The sequence below is a fragment of the Aquarana catesbeiana genome, linkage group LG04 (genome assembly GCF_042186555.1).
Source record: "Aquarana catesbeiana isolate 2022-GZ linkage group LG04, ASM4218655v1, whole genome shotgun sequence".
Taxonomy (NCBI): Eukaryota; Metazoa; Chordata; class Amphibia; order Anura; family Ranidae; genus Aquarana; species Aquarana catesbeiana.
The window spans coordinates 398,851,235-398,866,000 of NC_133327.1; the positions used below are offsets into that span (position 1 = coordinate 398,851,235).

Here is a 14,766-nt window from a genome sequence, read left to right on the forward strand (position 1 = left end):
TTGCTGATTATAACAAAGTATAATGGCCTCAGAGCTTTCTTTTATGACTGAGTGGCACGTAGATGCTCTTCCAGCCCTAAAGTCAGTTATATTAAATTCACTCTTAGCCAAATAACAGCTAGGTTGGGAGATAAGTGGTCATCAGAAGAAGTGGGCCAAGATATGTAAACAATCATGTAACACTTTAAACAGAATGAATTATTTAAAATGGCTGTTCTTCTTTTTTACTTTTTTTTTTCAGCCGGCAAGTTACTCATTGCACCCTTGCTCCTTGTCCTAGGTTTGGCTTTGGGAGCCATTGCAGTTGTAGTAGGTAAGAATATATGGTGTGGCACCATGTAGAGTAATAACTATGTGCTGTATATTACTGTGATATAATTCAATACTTTTGGTGTTTCATTAGCTTGAATAGTTCATTATGAATTGACATCTAATAATATGAATCTAACAAATCATTTACCATACCATTCTGCTGTTTGTGCAACAGTGTTTCTAATATTTAAAAGGTCAACTTGTTGCTCAGAAAAAGAACTTGGACAGCGGGCGCTAAGGTAACAAGTCATGTCCTGCTAGGTGAAAGGAAATCAACAAAGGGACTGCATACTTCACATATGAATGTTATGAGATGATCACCATGTAAGCCCATTAAAGAACGCACACAGTGTATGATATTCCGCAGGGCTTGTAGTGCAGTAACTTTGGCATTGGCGATAATCGGGCAGCGCAGAAGTAACTGTTAAAATCCACAATTTTATTTGTCCAATGACAAGAATGTCAAGCTCATACAGATAAGTGTGAGATTGTAGTGCAACATCTCAATAATTGATCATTACACAGAGGACTCGCTCAGAAAGGCTGACCGCACCACTTCCCATCTGGGCTCATCTCCACTGAGAGGCTCTGGCGGCCGCCAGAACTCCTCAGGACCACATTCTGTGTTGGGGAGACCTTTTCACAGCGCTACCCCACTTTCTGGAACTGGGACCTTGAGCACAGCGGTACAGATTATTGGTGGGGCAGCCTTTCTGAGTGAGTGTGTAATGATCATCTGTTAGGGTGTTGCACTACAAACTCTCACTTATGTGTATAAATGTGACATTCTTGTTGGTGAATAAAATTGTGAATTTTAACAGTTCCTTTTGCATTGCCTGATTATCTCTAATGCCCTCCACTACAAGGTCTGTGGAATATCATAGAATGAGTGTGCTCCTTAATGGGGTTACATCTTGTTGCTCAGCCTATTTTAAAACATTTTTTTCCTGTATTCTGAAAGTTGGCTATTTTCAACTTTGTGCACACTGACAGATGAAGTGCCTGGGTCAATCTGCTTTTTCTGGACATAATCTGAACACCAACTGTGCGTTCTCATGTTGATTTTAGGTTTCTGAAGTTCCTTGGCTTGTACAGTTGGATGGCAGTTCAAAATTAAATATTGAAATACAGATTACTCTGCAAGCCAGGTTGCTGTTGATTATATCAAAGAGCTTAACCAAAGGTAATAGGAAAAATTACTGTAGACCTTTGGGATTAAACATTAGCAACCAGCAGGGAAATTCCAACCACAACTTGTTGATCCCCGAGAATAGCCTGCTGGGTGTTTCTGCTGTGATCATAAAGAGGTCAGTTCTACACTGAAATTGCAACCTTATTTCTGGGTGCTCACAACTTGGTTGAATGACCTGCTGGCTTCCAATCTTGGATACTTTATTATTGAGACTTTTCATCAATTGGTTTCTCTCTCTTACAAATAGTAAAGATGTCATTCTCACACCCTGGATCCTCTAAATATTAGTTTATTCTATATTCTGAGGAGTTCGGCTTCATCAGTTGGCTCTGTAATGGTCATGGCAGTTAAGCCGGCCATGGACTGTTCAAATCTCGACCGGTTCAGTAGGACCAGCCAAGATTTGAACCATCTATGGGCAGGCTGATTGTACTCAAGTTGATCCATCAATCAACTTTGGTACAAACCGCATGCCAGATTTCTACATGTGATTATTGCCTAAGGCTATAGCCGCTAGTAGTAAACACTGTGTTCCCCCGGCAGAGAAGTGTTGATGGGCGAGTCGAGCCTAAGTCAGAACTGGGAAGTCAGTTTTGTAAATTTCACCATTGGAGTTCTTGATATTTGCAAGATGAGATTTACTTTGACATATTAGGTGGAGCTGCCCGGCTCCTAGACATATCGCAATCTTTACTAAACTACCACAAATTTGAATTAGACGAATTGCACTATCAGTTTAAATCTGCTACACACATTTCAGGTAAATCACAACAAAAAATATTTTTTCTTTCTGAAGCAGCCACAACTTGTTTAGAAAAGCCTGTCCCCTGTCAGCGTGCTGCATAATGGGGCTCTTGCACTGTGTGTGAAAGAAGTGGTAGAAATCCAGCATGCCACCTAAGAGCCCATTCACACAGGGGCAACTTTGGATCCGACTTCAAGTCGCCCCTAGTCACCTCAAGTCGCGCTACATGACTAAATTAATGTAAGTGAATGGATCTGTCTTAATGCACACTACTGCAGTCGCTCCGACTTCAGAAAAGGTTCCTGTACTACTTCAATCCGACTTGAAGGCAACTTGTACCCATTGATTTCAATGGAAGTTGCCTCCAAGTCTGATTACTGTTCATACTGAGGCAACTTTACAGGAAGCAGAAAAGAAACAAAGTAATTTCCTCCACTAAACAGCCAGCCTCCTCCTTCTCACACACAGCTGATAAGCTCTGATTGGCCACTTGTAAAGTTCCCTGTCCTGGAGGCGACTTCAAGTTGTGTTGTAAGTTGCCCCAAGTAGTGCTGTGATTCATACTCAAGTCGTGTCCAAGTTGCCTCCCAAAGTCGTGCTGGAAGTCGTGTTGCCCCTGTGTGAATGGGCTCTAAATCATAATACAGCAATCAGCAAAGCAGAGCTCTGACTCAGCAGGGAGGAGTGTCACATTTCTGCTAGGAGATCAGCGAGCAAAAAAATCCCACTTTACTGCTTTCTGTCAGGACACAGGCTTTTCTACTCAGAATGACGTTGCTTTTTAAGGAAAGCAAACTGTGATTTTTAACATTTTGCTTTGATACCCCTGCAATGCATTTAGCCAGTTTAAACTGAAAGTTCAATTTTGGCTTTTAATCTATTTTCTATTTAAATGCTTCTCATGCACTGAAGTCACTTGATCTGTGAAGCAAAAAAGAATATTTAAAATTATTATAAAGCAGTGTTAAACCTTCTTGTATCAAATAGCATTTGTGTGTACATGCATTTGCACTGCTTTTAATGTCATTCATTCTTAAAGCCGCTTCTAAAGGTTTTTCATATCTTTATAAATTGTCCCCCACTCTGATCAGGTGCAGCTCTTCTGGTTGGGGAACACACACACAAATTTGCTAGAAAGCCTTGGTGGGGTGGTACTACATGTCCCCTGAGTACTTCCGGTCACCTTAAGTGCCCATGCAAGCATGGTTTTATTTATTTTTCTGCTTTTCTATTAAAAGTCAAGGTCGGGCTGTTCTTTCAGTCAAGTGAACAGGGAAGTGGGCAGATCAAATGTCTTTGTCGCCAGCCAATCTGTGCTGCCCCTGCATGTTGGCACACAGAATGGTAGGACACAGCTGTGTAATCCTTAGGTAGGGAGTGCACACTGCGGTGGTGCCATAGAGACACCATTAGTGATAGGAGCCACCACAGCAGATGTAGTGTACTTAGGAAATAAAAAATTGTTGTTGTGCTGGACAGAAGTGACTTGGAACAACATGCATTAGAAAATATGATATAATGTGTGTGTGTGTGTGTGTGTGTGTAAGTTCATTCCGTTTATTAACACTAATTGTGCATTCTGTAGTTTACAATTCTATCTATCTGTATGAGATAAGATTGATGTTATTACCATTTCTAGTGAGCAAATTGGTGCGTCTTTTATTCCAAACTCTGATTTCTTTTTAGGGTTATTTGGATTGCCTATCTACTGCCTTTGTAAAAAGAAACGGAAAAGGACACGGACGGGTATGCCGTGGTAAGGATAGGGGACCGCCTAAAGCTTGAAACAGACCTGTGGGGGGTAATACTGTGTACTGGAGTTTTATCATCAATAAAACGCTGAATTCCAGAAGATGGACTGTAGAGCACAGTACCATTTGATGCTTTGCTTTCCGTACCACCCCCAAAGGCAGACCATAAAGCCACCTCTTCATGGTGCACTCCCAGCTGGATATGCCCAGAATTGCTGCTTCTTTTTTATTTGTAATATTTGTATGTTTATTTTGGAACATTATTTGAATTGCCATTCCCTTCCTAGAAGTGTAGGCTAAAGACTAGATTTCCATTGGTTAGACAATCAAATGAGTACTTTGGTTGGAATGTGAAGACTTGACAAATCCCGTCTCTCCTCCTAAAGCCTTTGTCAAAGAACCGAACTATGTAAGGAAAAGTCCAGTACCAGTTACTGAAGAAATCTTAAAGAATCCTGTAATTTTACAGAGCAAACTTGGTCAATCATCATCAGCATTGAAGTCCACGTGGAGCTCTTTACGCATTCTGTATGTGTAGCACTAAGACAACATTACAACAAACAGTTGCCGTAAAAAATTGGTAATTTATGGTGTACCAGCTAGCTTTTGACATGTTTGAGAAGCGATATGTCAGCGATAAAACAATTATTTTGTTAGGGGATAAAAACACTAAACACCATTCTGTATCACCTAGTCACAAGTTGACTTTTAAATACAATGTTATGATCACATTTATTTGTATGTCACACTTCCTAATCAGTAAGCTCACCACACATGTTTGCATTACCATAAGTGTAGTGCAAGGTCCTGCCTGATTAGATATACATTTTGAACCACAACACGGCCATATTAGTTTTGATCAATCTAAAGACTGTGCACAGATAGATTGTAATGTTTGTGGTGAGTTTAAACAGAGAAAAAGTGTGTTAAAGACAGGACAGTGCCATGTTTTCAGCACAGTAAAACCTATTGGGTCTCCTGGAGGGGAGGGGGGGGGTACTCAAGGCATCTTTTGTGTAGACCTGTAACAAAATTCCCTCTGCAGTTTGCTCTTGTTGGTTACACAAGTGAGCCATATTTATCATTGTGCCTGACAAAAAAAAAATGGTTTTGTTGTCCATCTCCTAATTATTTATTTATTTTTTTATTCTCCTTCACTGCATTGGGGATTGACTGTTGGAGGCTGGTTGCTGCAGGTTTTTCCATCTATCATTTTGGAAAATTATGTGCACTACTGTCACTACCAGCCAGAACTGAAATATGTACCCTGCTGAGTTCAATGCAAAGTCTTGTGACTTCTGGAAGGGACCAGCAGTGTATGTGTCAAGGTTTTGCTACAAGGGGGGATTCAAAGGCAAGTACACCACTAGCTGAAAGCAAGTATACTATTATAGTGGAAATCACAGTGGTGATATGTAGTGTGGAGTAATTAAAAGCAGCCAGCCCAGCCTCTTTACTGATATGACTACAGTAAATGCAATGTGCACCTGTAGCCAGCCTTTTGACATTAAGGACCCATTCACACTCTAGCAGTGTGTTGACTCATGCATTAACGTATGTTGCATGAAAGCAGTGCATCCATTTTGAATGGGCTGTCAAAGCATCACAATGCAGCCAAAGCCATACATGACCCATTTTTTAAATTGCATAGCATTTGCACTGTGGTGCCCTGCAGTGCTGGGATGCTGTGGGCACATTGCTGACTACTGTTTTGGTGTGTTAACGTGCCCCACAAAATGAATGGTACCATGGTATGCGCGTTGCAGTAACAGACATGTGAGTGGACACTTTAATATTTACATATTTGTGACAAGAACTAAATGCACTTTATAACAAGCCCTCTCTGACCTCCTGTAGCTACATAGACTAAAGGTTGGTTCATACCGGGAATCGCACAGGAACATGCTGTGCGTTCCTATGCCATTCAGTTTGCATGGGCTAAAATCGCACTGCACCACTCCAAAAGTAGTGCGTGCACTGCAGCCAGATAACATGGTACTTCTGCATTGGGGTTTCATTAACTTAACATTTACACCCTCTGCAGATCGCAACTGCAGGGCATTTTGAACATGGTGCAGGTAATGCACACAGGATGTGTGTTTCCGCCATCACGTTCTAGTGAAAACTGGGCCTGAACACAAGTTGTAGACAGAACCTGATGTTTGTTAACATCAGAAGGTTGGCAGGCTGCCAGGTCTAGAAATTTCTTCAGAGTGCTTTAGCTTCCAAGATCAGTGAGGGCTTGTTTTAAAGCTAGTCTATTACTTGTCGGGAAAGTGTAAAGATTTAAATGTCCGTAGCATAGCCAAACTTTAATTTTTAGATTGGTTACCAACTGTTATTGCCACTTCATTTTACACAGCCTTACTGAATGAAATTATGTGTGTTCTATACTCTCCCCTTACTCCATACAAAATGATTTAAATGGTGACCTTATTAATATATTCCTGTACAAAAATCATTGTAGCTACCCATAGCCCCAAAAATGTATCAAACACCTCTCTTTTACCTTTTTAAGCTGGGTGGGCTTTATAAAAGAAAATAAAAAATACTTGCATGCCCAGTTAATCCAGCATTGTTCTCATATAATCCACCACTGCACGCCTGGTCCAATGCTGCCACCTTTACATCTTTGGGACGCGGCTGTCTTCTCCCAGTACTTGCAGTCGCTCCCCGATGAAGCAGATCGATCTTCCAGTACTATGTGGCAGTTGATGCCTCCAGGAATATGTGATGTGAGATTGCACAGATTGTAGTATCTCTGACTTTTTTGTTTGATTTTTTTTCTCCCTAATTTATCCTCTATAATAAGTTAACCATGAGACTGCATATTGCATCTTTATTGAAGTCCAGTCCCAGTTAGCAACAAAAATGAGTGAGTATAGTTATGTTTGCATGTTTTTTTGCATCTGAGTAGTACTCTGTTAATCTGTAGATGACCGCCTTGAGAGTAGCATAAAAGATGAACCTTTTTGTGAAAGAGTCATAAATGCTGGAGAGAAGAAAAGTGTTAGTGTTTCCCAGTAGCCAATCATATTTGTAGTGTCTTTTTTTTTGAGAGCAAGTTAGTTTTCAATATAATTGGGCATAGATAGAACCTCTGCCAGGTGTCCCTGTGTAGGAGATTTGCTTTCACTTCCTGCCATTCCCTGGCACACAGTATGCCTCTGGGGCAGGAAGATGGGAGCTCTCCTCAGTAGGGACACAGACTGCAATAGAAACTTGGAAAACATTGTAATCCTTTTCCATGCAAATGAAGGAAATTCATTTTATTTCCTTCTTCTTTGGAAACATTTCCCATTGCTTCTGCCCCAAATAGGGAAATCTCTGTACCACGGACACCACAATTGATACCAGACTGAGGCATTAGTCACTCCACAAAATATAGATGTACTGTTCTCTGAAAAAGCATCCATATTAATAAGCCTCTTTGTGCTATTTCTATAGTTAAAGCAGAACTAAAATCTGTAAATACCTCCAATGCAACACCTGCAAAGTCTCTTGCCAGCCCTGACATCTTCTCCCCAAATTATTCCAGATGCTGGATCTTTAGCGGTCTTCATTGGCTGGAGAAGGATGATGTTAGACTCATGCTGGAATTCATCCCTGCACCTCTCAGATGACTGTATTGTACAATGAGCTACATATGCATAGCTTAGTGTACAATGTAAATGAAACTGAAAGGAGGAAGGGTGAGAATCCTTTATGGCAGATAGGACATATGTCTCTTCTGTAATAAAATGGCTTTTTGCTTGCAGTTTAAGGCCACAGTTCCACTTTAAAATAGTATTTTGTGAGTTGAACCATAATTCAGTCTTCATCTTCAAAGTTTCAAAAAAGTAATCTATTTTTTAGCCAGTAGTGCCTCAACTATTATTACCAGTGACACGGGAAAGTTTGAATTGGATTGCTGAATCCAATTGAAATTGGATTCAGCAATTTGAATTTCTACATACTGTATGTGGTGCCATACAGTTTGTGGTGCAATCTGTATGGTCCAGAAAACATTCAATGCCTATTTATCCATTACTACCACTTGAATTATGTGACATCTCAGGACAGTTCACAACAGAATCATGAAGGTTGCCAATCGCAGTAATGCCAACATGAGCAGCAGTGTTCACGTTAATTGCCAAAGATAGTATATTATTCATCCAATTGAAGTAGCTCACACACATCTTCTGTAGATGGGTTTTGAATGTAAAACTTCAAACAAAACCTGGGCTTCTTGGGATCCTCTCTTTAGTTTGTAGAAATGTGAGTGTCTGTCATCCCCTTTTTCCAGAAATACCCTTTCTAGTGTCTATAAGGCTGGCCATAGATGGAGCTATTTTTTTTCTTGCAACCACGGTTGCAGGAAAGAAAATTGCTTGATTCCACCATCAAAACAGTGAGTAGTAGGAATCCCTCCCACTGAGCCATTGTGTTCTCCCGATGGGGTAAGCCGCCCCCAACAAGAGAGTGCAATGATTATTGCTAGCAGCTATAACAGCCGCTAGCAATAAGCACATGTAAAATCCAACAGGCTGGTTGTACGCAAGGTGATCGATTTGATCAACTTGGCTCCATTCAGCCTGCCCATACATGGTTCCATTTCTCAGCCGGTTCAGCAGATTTGAACCGTCTGTGGCCGGCTTAAGCAATATTTTGTTAGATTATTTACAGGCCTGTACATATGTACTTACTGGAGGATATGAAAGAGTGAAAATAGATGTTGCTCATAGATATTTTAATTCTCTTTGGTGTAATGCAAGGTAGATGGTAAAAGCAAGGCCCCTTAAATTTGAACAGAACTTTAAAAAATGTTAAATGTGCCTAAGCAGTTCCCTGAAAATGTACCTTTTTACTCTGGATTTCCTTCCTGAAAAATAGCAGTGCACTTCCTGGTATGTAAGGTTGTCTATGCGCTACACAGCCTCATAAGCTATATATCTGCAGTGTAAGATATAGGCTAGGTTTCCACTGTTGCGACCCCAAAGTCGTGCGGTTTTACATTGCAACTTTGCAGTGTGATTTTTGATGTGATGTCATGCGACTGGTGAGAACCATGGGAGAACAAGTTTCACCAAAGTCAGAACAAAGTAGTACAAAAACATTTTTGGAGTTGCTGCAACTTGAGTCGCACCAATTAGAACTGGGACCATGGAAATACATGGATTTTGACTTGTCATGCGACTTCACATGTGTCAGGTCGCACAACAACTCGAACAACAACTGCCTCTGACTCCTAGTCTTGGGAGGCTTGGATGTATATTTGGTGATGTCACTACTGTGCTGTTCGCTGTTCTCCTTTTTGGTTTTGCACAGAGCAGCCTCTATCCTCTTCTGGGGTCCCCCGCTGGCACTCCTGGCTCCTCTGCTACTAGACACACACAGCACCGCCCAAAACCCAACCACTCTCTTCTCACAGGCTGTGATTGGCTGGACAAAGAAGGTTTTTTATCTTAATGCATAGAATGCATTAGGTTATTAAAAAAAAAACTCTTCCACTTTAACCCAAGCAAGCCTGATCATATCCACAGCAAAGTTAAAAGGATATCCATATCCTAAGAGTCATTTAATGTTACTCCACACAAAAACAGAAAACAAAACCACCCTGTACAATTTAAGTTGCCCCTTTATTGCAAACATACATACTGTATTGTTGTGAATGGTGGACTTGATTCAAAATCATTTGTTTAGGTCATTGCAGTCTCATAGTGATTAGGCGGCTATGACAATCCCAAACTAGCAAGCAAAATAATTGCCTTGATTTCCTTTTAACAAAAAATATATACACACACATATGGTAAAAACTTTCATGCAATAAAACACAAAATATGGCAACCCTAATGAGAGTTCCATTTCTTGTAGATGCCATTTATAATGTTTATTTTGCCAATAAAGTATAGTTAATGCATTATTATTGATTTTTTTAATGTTTGCCTTCAAGGATGTTTTAGTCAGCTTAAAATTCTGTTTAAGTTCCATCTGAAAGCCATACGCTCCTTATATAATGAACAATATTTAATTATAGGGAATTTAAAGCAGTGAATTTATAATGGGTGCAGTTAGGGGCCAGAATGTACATACAAACATTGTCTTAAGCAGAAGAGACAAACTGTTGTTGCCTTATTGCTTTTCATATTTGTTTTTCCATTGGCAGTCAGAAAAACTGTGCTGAGGGTACCCATGGACCCTATGTGTGATTTTGACACTGATGATGATCACACAGTGTATAGGGTAGAAGTGATCACAAAAGAATACCAGACATTGCCATCAATAGACTATCATCCAGGCTGGAACTTTTCAGTCAATTCTTTTTTTTATTTCATTGTGCCATTGTTCATGTTCTTTGGTATGATTGTAGGATTACATGAACTACGTATATATGTTATGTAAGAATATTTTTAGTGTGTCTGTGTATCTGTGGGTACCTTTAGCATGCATATGTAAATTAACCTATGTGTTAGATAAGTCACTCAATACGTTGCAGTGCACTGACTTTTATGTGTCATTTTTATTGAAAAGTTCTCTACAATTGTCTTCTAGTCATTTTATTTTTTAAATGTGAATCTTGTTTTCAAGGTTATAATTATTTTGACCTAGCGCCAAATAACTGTAAGATTATATAGAAAATAAATGTTATTTAATGTGTCACCTTACAGCCTCATATAGTAGCTATAATGAGACGTATTTTCGCTACTAAATAGTCTAAGTTGACCATGATCTAGAAATGAAATATTTGTATAAATCTGCAGTACTTGACCTTTTTAAACATGTTATTCCTAACAAATGACAAAACCAAGTTCTGAGTATTTCTGTTTAGAGGTGAGTTTTTTTTTTTTTTTTTTTGTTTTTGTTTTTTTGGTTTTTTTTTTTCGTTTTTTTGCCTATTTTACTTTGTTTCAAATTCAATTAAATTTTGAAATGCGATTTATTTCATTGCCGTAATGTACCATGGAGGTTCTGTTAAATGTGTAAACCTACTGTTGCTGTGTTTTTTTTGTGTTTTTTGTTTTTTTTTATGGTGGATGTCTCATTTGGGTTGTATAGAACATTCTAGAAAAGTTTTTTTTTTTTTTCTCGTATATGCTCTGTTACCAGCAGTGGACAATATTGTCCATATGTGGGCAGACTCATGCATGATTTTCCAAACAGCATAGCTAATAAAAAAAATTAATTGGTTTAGTGTACTGCTAATGTGCCAACCTAAAATAATTTTCAAAAGTACAGATTCTCCATTTGGCATTACCAGCTCTTTGACTGTGGAGACATTCTCTAACCTCATACATTTTTGACATTTTGTTTGAGCAATTTGTCTCAACTCGTCTCAACTTTTCTCGCCTCAACAGTTTTCCGTTTTTTTTTTTTTTTTTGTCTGTCTTTTTTTTTTTTTTTTAACTAAGACATCAGATGTGTCTCAAAATTTGGAAGAGTCTGCTCTTGTATGGATATATTTATCATTAAAAAGAGTTATCCATTTTTACCTTGTTAATTTATTACTGCACAGAGGGAAGAGGGCCGTATACTGTCCAGACCCTTCTTGTTTACTGGCTATTTTCAGATGGTAAGGTTGGCAGTGAAAGGCCTGCAACATGGCTATTTACAGTATTTACTAAATATCTGTTTTAAAGGATCCTTCTGTAGCTAGTATTTATAACCGCTGAATGAACCAGGCCTAGGCTCAGTACAGCCCTCATAGTTCTGTGCATAACGAGAAGGCCAGCCTCATGTGTGCTATTGCATGTCTTTTCAGGTGCACATCTTGACTTTTGTGCATTGACACCTTTAAGTAAATCCATGATGGGGGAAGAAATGCAAACCATTATTATATAAGTGCAGGCACCATTAAAACCTATTTAAACCCAAAAACAAACATGTAATCTATTGGTTCTTACCAGTCCTTAAGCTGGCCATACACTGATTGAAATTCAGCCTGTTCAGCGGGGACTGGACGAATTTCGATCAGTGTCTGGTCATACCCACTCAACAGAAGTCGATTGACTTCTGTCAAAGTGACAAGTTGAAATTTTTTTTCTCCATCAGTAGTGGCTGCTGCTGATCAGTGTGTTCTGACAGTGCAGGGTCCAGCTATCAGATGTCCCAACAGGGTGATAACTCCATCTACATTTTTTGTTTCCAGACTTTTTCACCGTTATTTTCACCTGGTAATCCTGTGAATAACACACTTTTTTTATCCCTTCATGGCTATGCTTTTTTTCTACACCGTAGAAGGTGAAAAACCTTCTGTGCTGCAGCTCCCTTCCCCCTCCCTTTTTTCTTACCCAAGCCCGATCCGATCCAGCTATGTGTATGAGCGCAACGGCTCCAGCCTCTGTCGCTCTCCTCATTGGACAGATTGAAAGCAGCGGGAGCTATTGGCTCCCGCTGCTTTCAGTCAAAAGCTGTGACGCGAGGGGCAGGATCATGTCCTGCTGTTTGTGTCCATGAACGCAGCAGCGGGACTCTGGATCGAGCCCGCTCAGGTGTTCCCATGGAAAGTGGCTTTCCATGGGGGCACCCAATGAAGAGGTATGGCCTGGAGTGTCGGCAGGGGACCCCAGAAGAAGAGGATTGGGGCTGCTCTGTGAAAAAAACATTGCACAGAGCAGGTAAGTATAGGCATGTTTGTTATTTTAAAAAAATAAATAAAATCAAACGTTTACAACCACTTTAAGCTGGCCATAGATGGAGCGATTTTCTTTCCTGCGGCCATTTGTTGTAGGAAAGAAAATTGCTAGTTTCCCCCAACAACACAGTCAGTGTTGATGGGTGAGTCATTCCAGCTGAGCCATTGTGTTCTGGTGGAGGAAGCCGTCCCCGCCAAGAGAACACAGTGATTATTGCTAGCAGCTATAATAGTTGCTAGCAGTAATCGCGTGTAAAACCTGACAGGCTGGTTGTGCCCAAGTTGGTTTACTTGGGTATATTCAGCCTGCCCATTCATGGTTCAAATTGTCTATGGCTGTTTTTAATAGTTTGCATAATAAAGATATTCTGTGTCATATCTTCACAGCTCACTGGAAGTGACAAGGACACTGCATTTCCAGCTAGATCAACAGATCTTTTCAATACTTGCTGAAAATGTTCTTAGTCTGAAAAGTGAAAACCGATACAGCCACCACATTTTTAGGATTTCTAAGCTGCAATATATTAAAAATGTATTCTTGGGATTAGACCCTAATGTGGTGCTTCTTCAGCTTCTGGATAAACAAGTATAGAGGTTTGATTGTGAGGTATGAAGTGGGGTTATGGCCTCCAGAACATAGAAGAAAAGCTTTGTGGGACATGTTCTATACATACCTGGAGTGCTGGTACCTTATGGTGCCTGCAGTTATGTCATACGGTTTTTCTTCTTTTCACATCACAAAGCTGCTCTGCTGATGGGATAAATTATTATTTTTTAAGGTATAACCTTTTTAGGAATATTTTCATTACATGCATGGTTACATTTGTTTATGCTAGAGTTTCTTTATCATAATTGTTTATGCATTTTACTGTTTTACTGGGAAATTATTCACTTTCTGGGTTATTCAATAATGTGGAGCAGGAGCAAAGTCTGAAGTGCAATACTCAAAGCAACTGCTCAGAGTCTGTCCTTTACTGATCGGGTTTGCCTTCTGATTGGTTGCTATGATTACTCCACTTTTATGCTTAGCGCTTTCCTCTTTGCATTGCTTATTGAAAAATCAATGTGTGTCTCTTGTACTGTAACTTAAAGTGGAACTTCATGGACATATGAAAAACGAATTTTAGCCCAGTTATGTATTCATTTAAAATCATTAATTATCTTTTAAATTAATACTACTATAAGCACCTAAATTCTGTTATATTATCTCCAACCCCCCCTCCCTACATATTAAAAAAACACCCCGGGAAGACATGAATAATAATCCCCCTGTTGCATTGTACAATGCTGCCAACTTAGGCAATGCACAGGAGGAGGAGGCACAGCAGTGCAGTGATGGCCAATCATAGCCCAGTCAGCAGATGGAACCCTGGATACTGCAGTAGTAAATAGCTGATCCTGAGTGTGCAGGGGTTTATGAATGACTGCATTGGCTAAACACAATATGAAGTATTTTAATAGGTAAAACTGTTCTTGTGTGCTTACACTTTTTATTTTAGCTGTTTGGCTGGAGTTCCACTTTAATGTATCTTTTTGGCATTACACACCATCATTTTCTAATGTAACTTATTTAATTATATTGTACAAGCTGCACTTTACAAGACAATATTAATTGCACATGATTTAACCATGGCTTCTAGCTGAATACAAACATTGGTTCCATAGGCTTCCATTTGGTGCTTTAAGTATGTTTTTAGATGTGTATGTATCTACAAATAGTATACAAATACACACAGCTGTTGCATACTTGTTTAAATATACTGTAGTGCCTTATTTCCTGAATTGTTTTCCTGTTAGTTATGTATGACAGTGGCCAGAATGTTTCAGTTTCTCCGTTTGAATTATTGTTTTGAGTAGATATGTGTTTGAGGTAGGTAAGCATTAACATGCCACCTTATTAAAAGAATTAAGATAGTAAATGCTGAACATAAAGAGACTTGTATGTTGAATAAATAAATGGTCAGGGTAACATAAATAAAAAAAAATAAAAGTTTTTTTTTATAAGCCTGTGTCATGTATTTCATTAAAACCATATATTGTATGTACTTAATTTTCATTTTTGCATATTTGTTTAACAAATCTATTATCCATTTTTTTTCCTGCTGACAGCGGTTTTATTAGACAGGAAGGAAAGAAAATCTGCATCAGGGACACA

At 39.3% G+C, this 14,766-nt stretch overlaps 1 protein-coding gene across 1 annotated transcript in view; it reads left to right on the forward strand.

The window, feature by feature from the left end:
- RNF217 (ring finger protein 217) overlaps window positions 1-14,615 on the forward strand; it is a 130,523-nt gene extending 115,908 nt beyond the window's left edge. The window contains exons 5-6 of the mRNA XM_073627191.1: window positions 242-313; window positions 3,936-14,615. Of these exons, the coding sequence (XP_073483292.1) occupies window positions 242-313; window positions 3,936-4,009 (146 nt within the window). The 3' untranslated portion in view covers window positions 4,010-14,615. The remainder of the gene's footprint in view (window positions 1-241; window positions 314-3,935) is intronic.
- The last annotated feature ends 151 nt before the right edge of the window (window positions 14,616-14,766 follow it).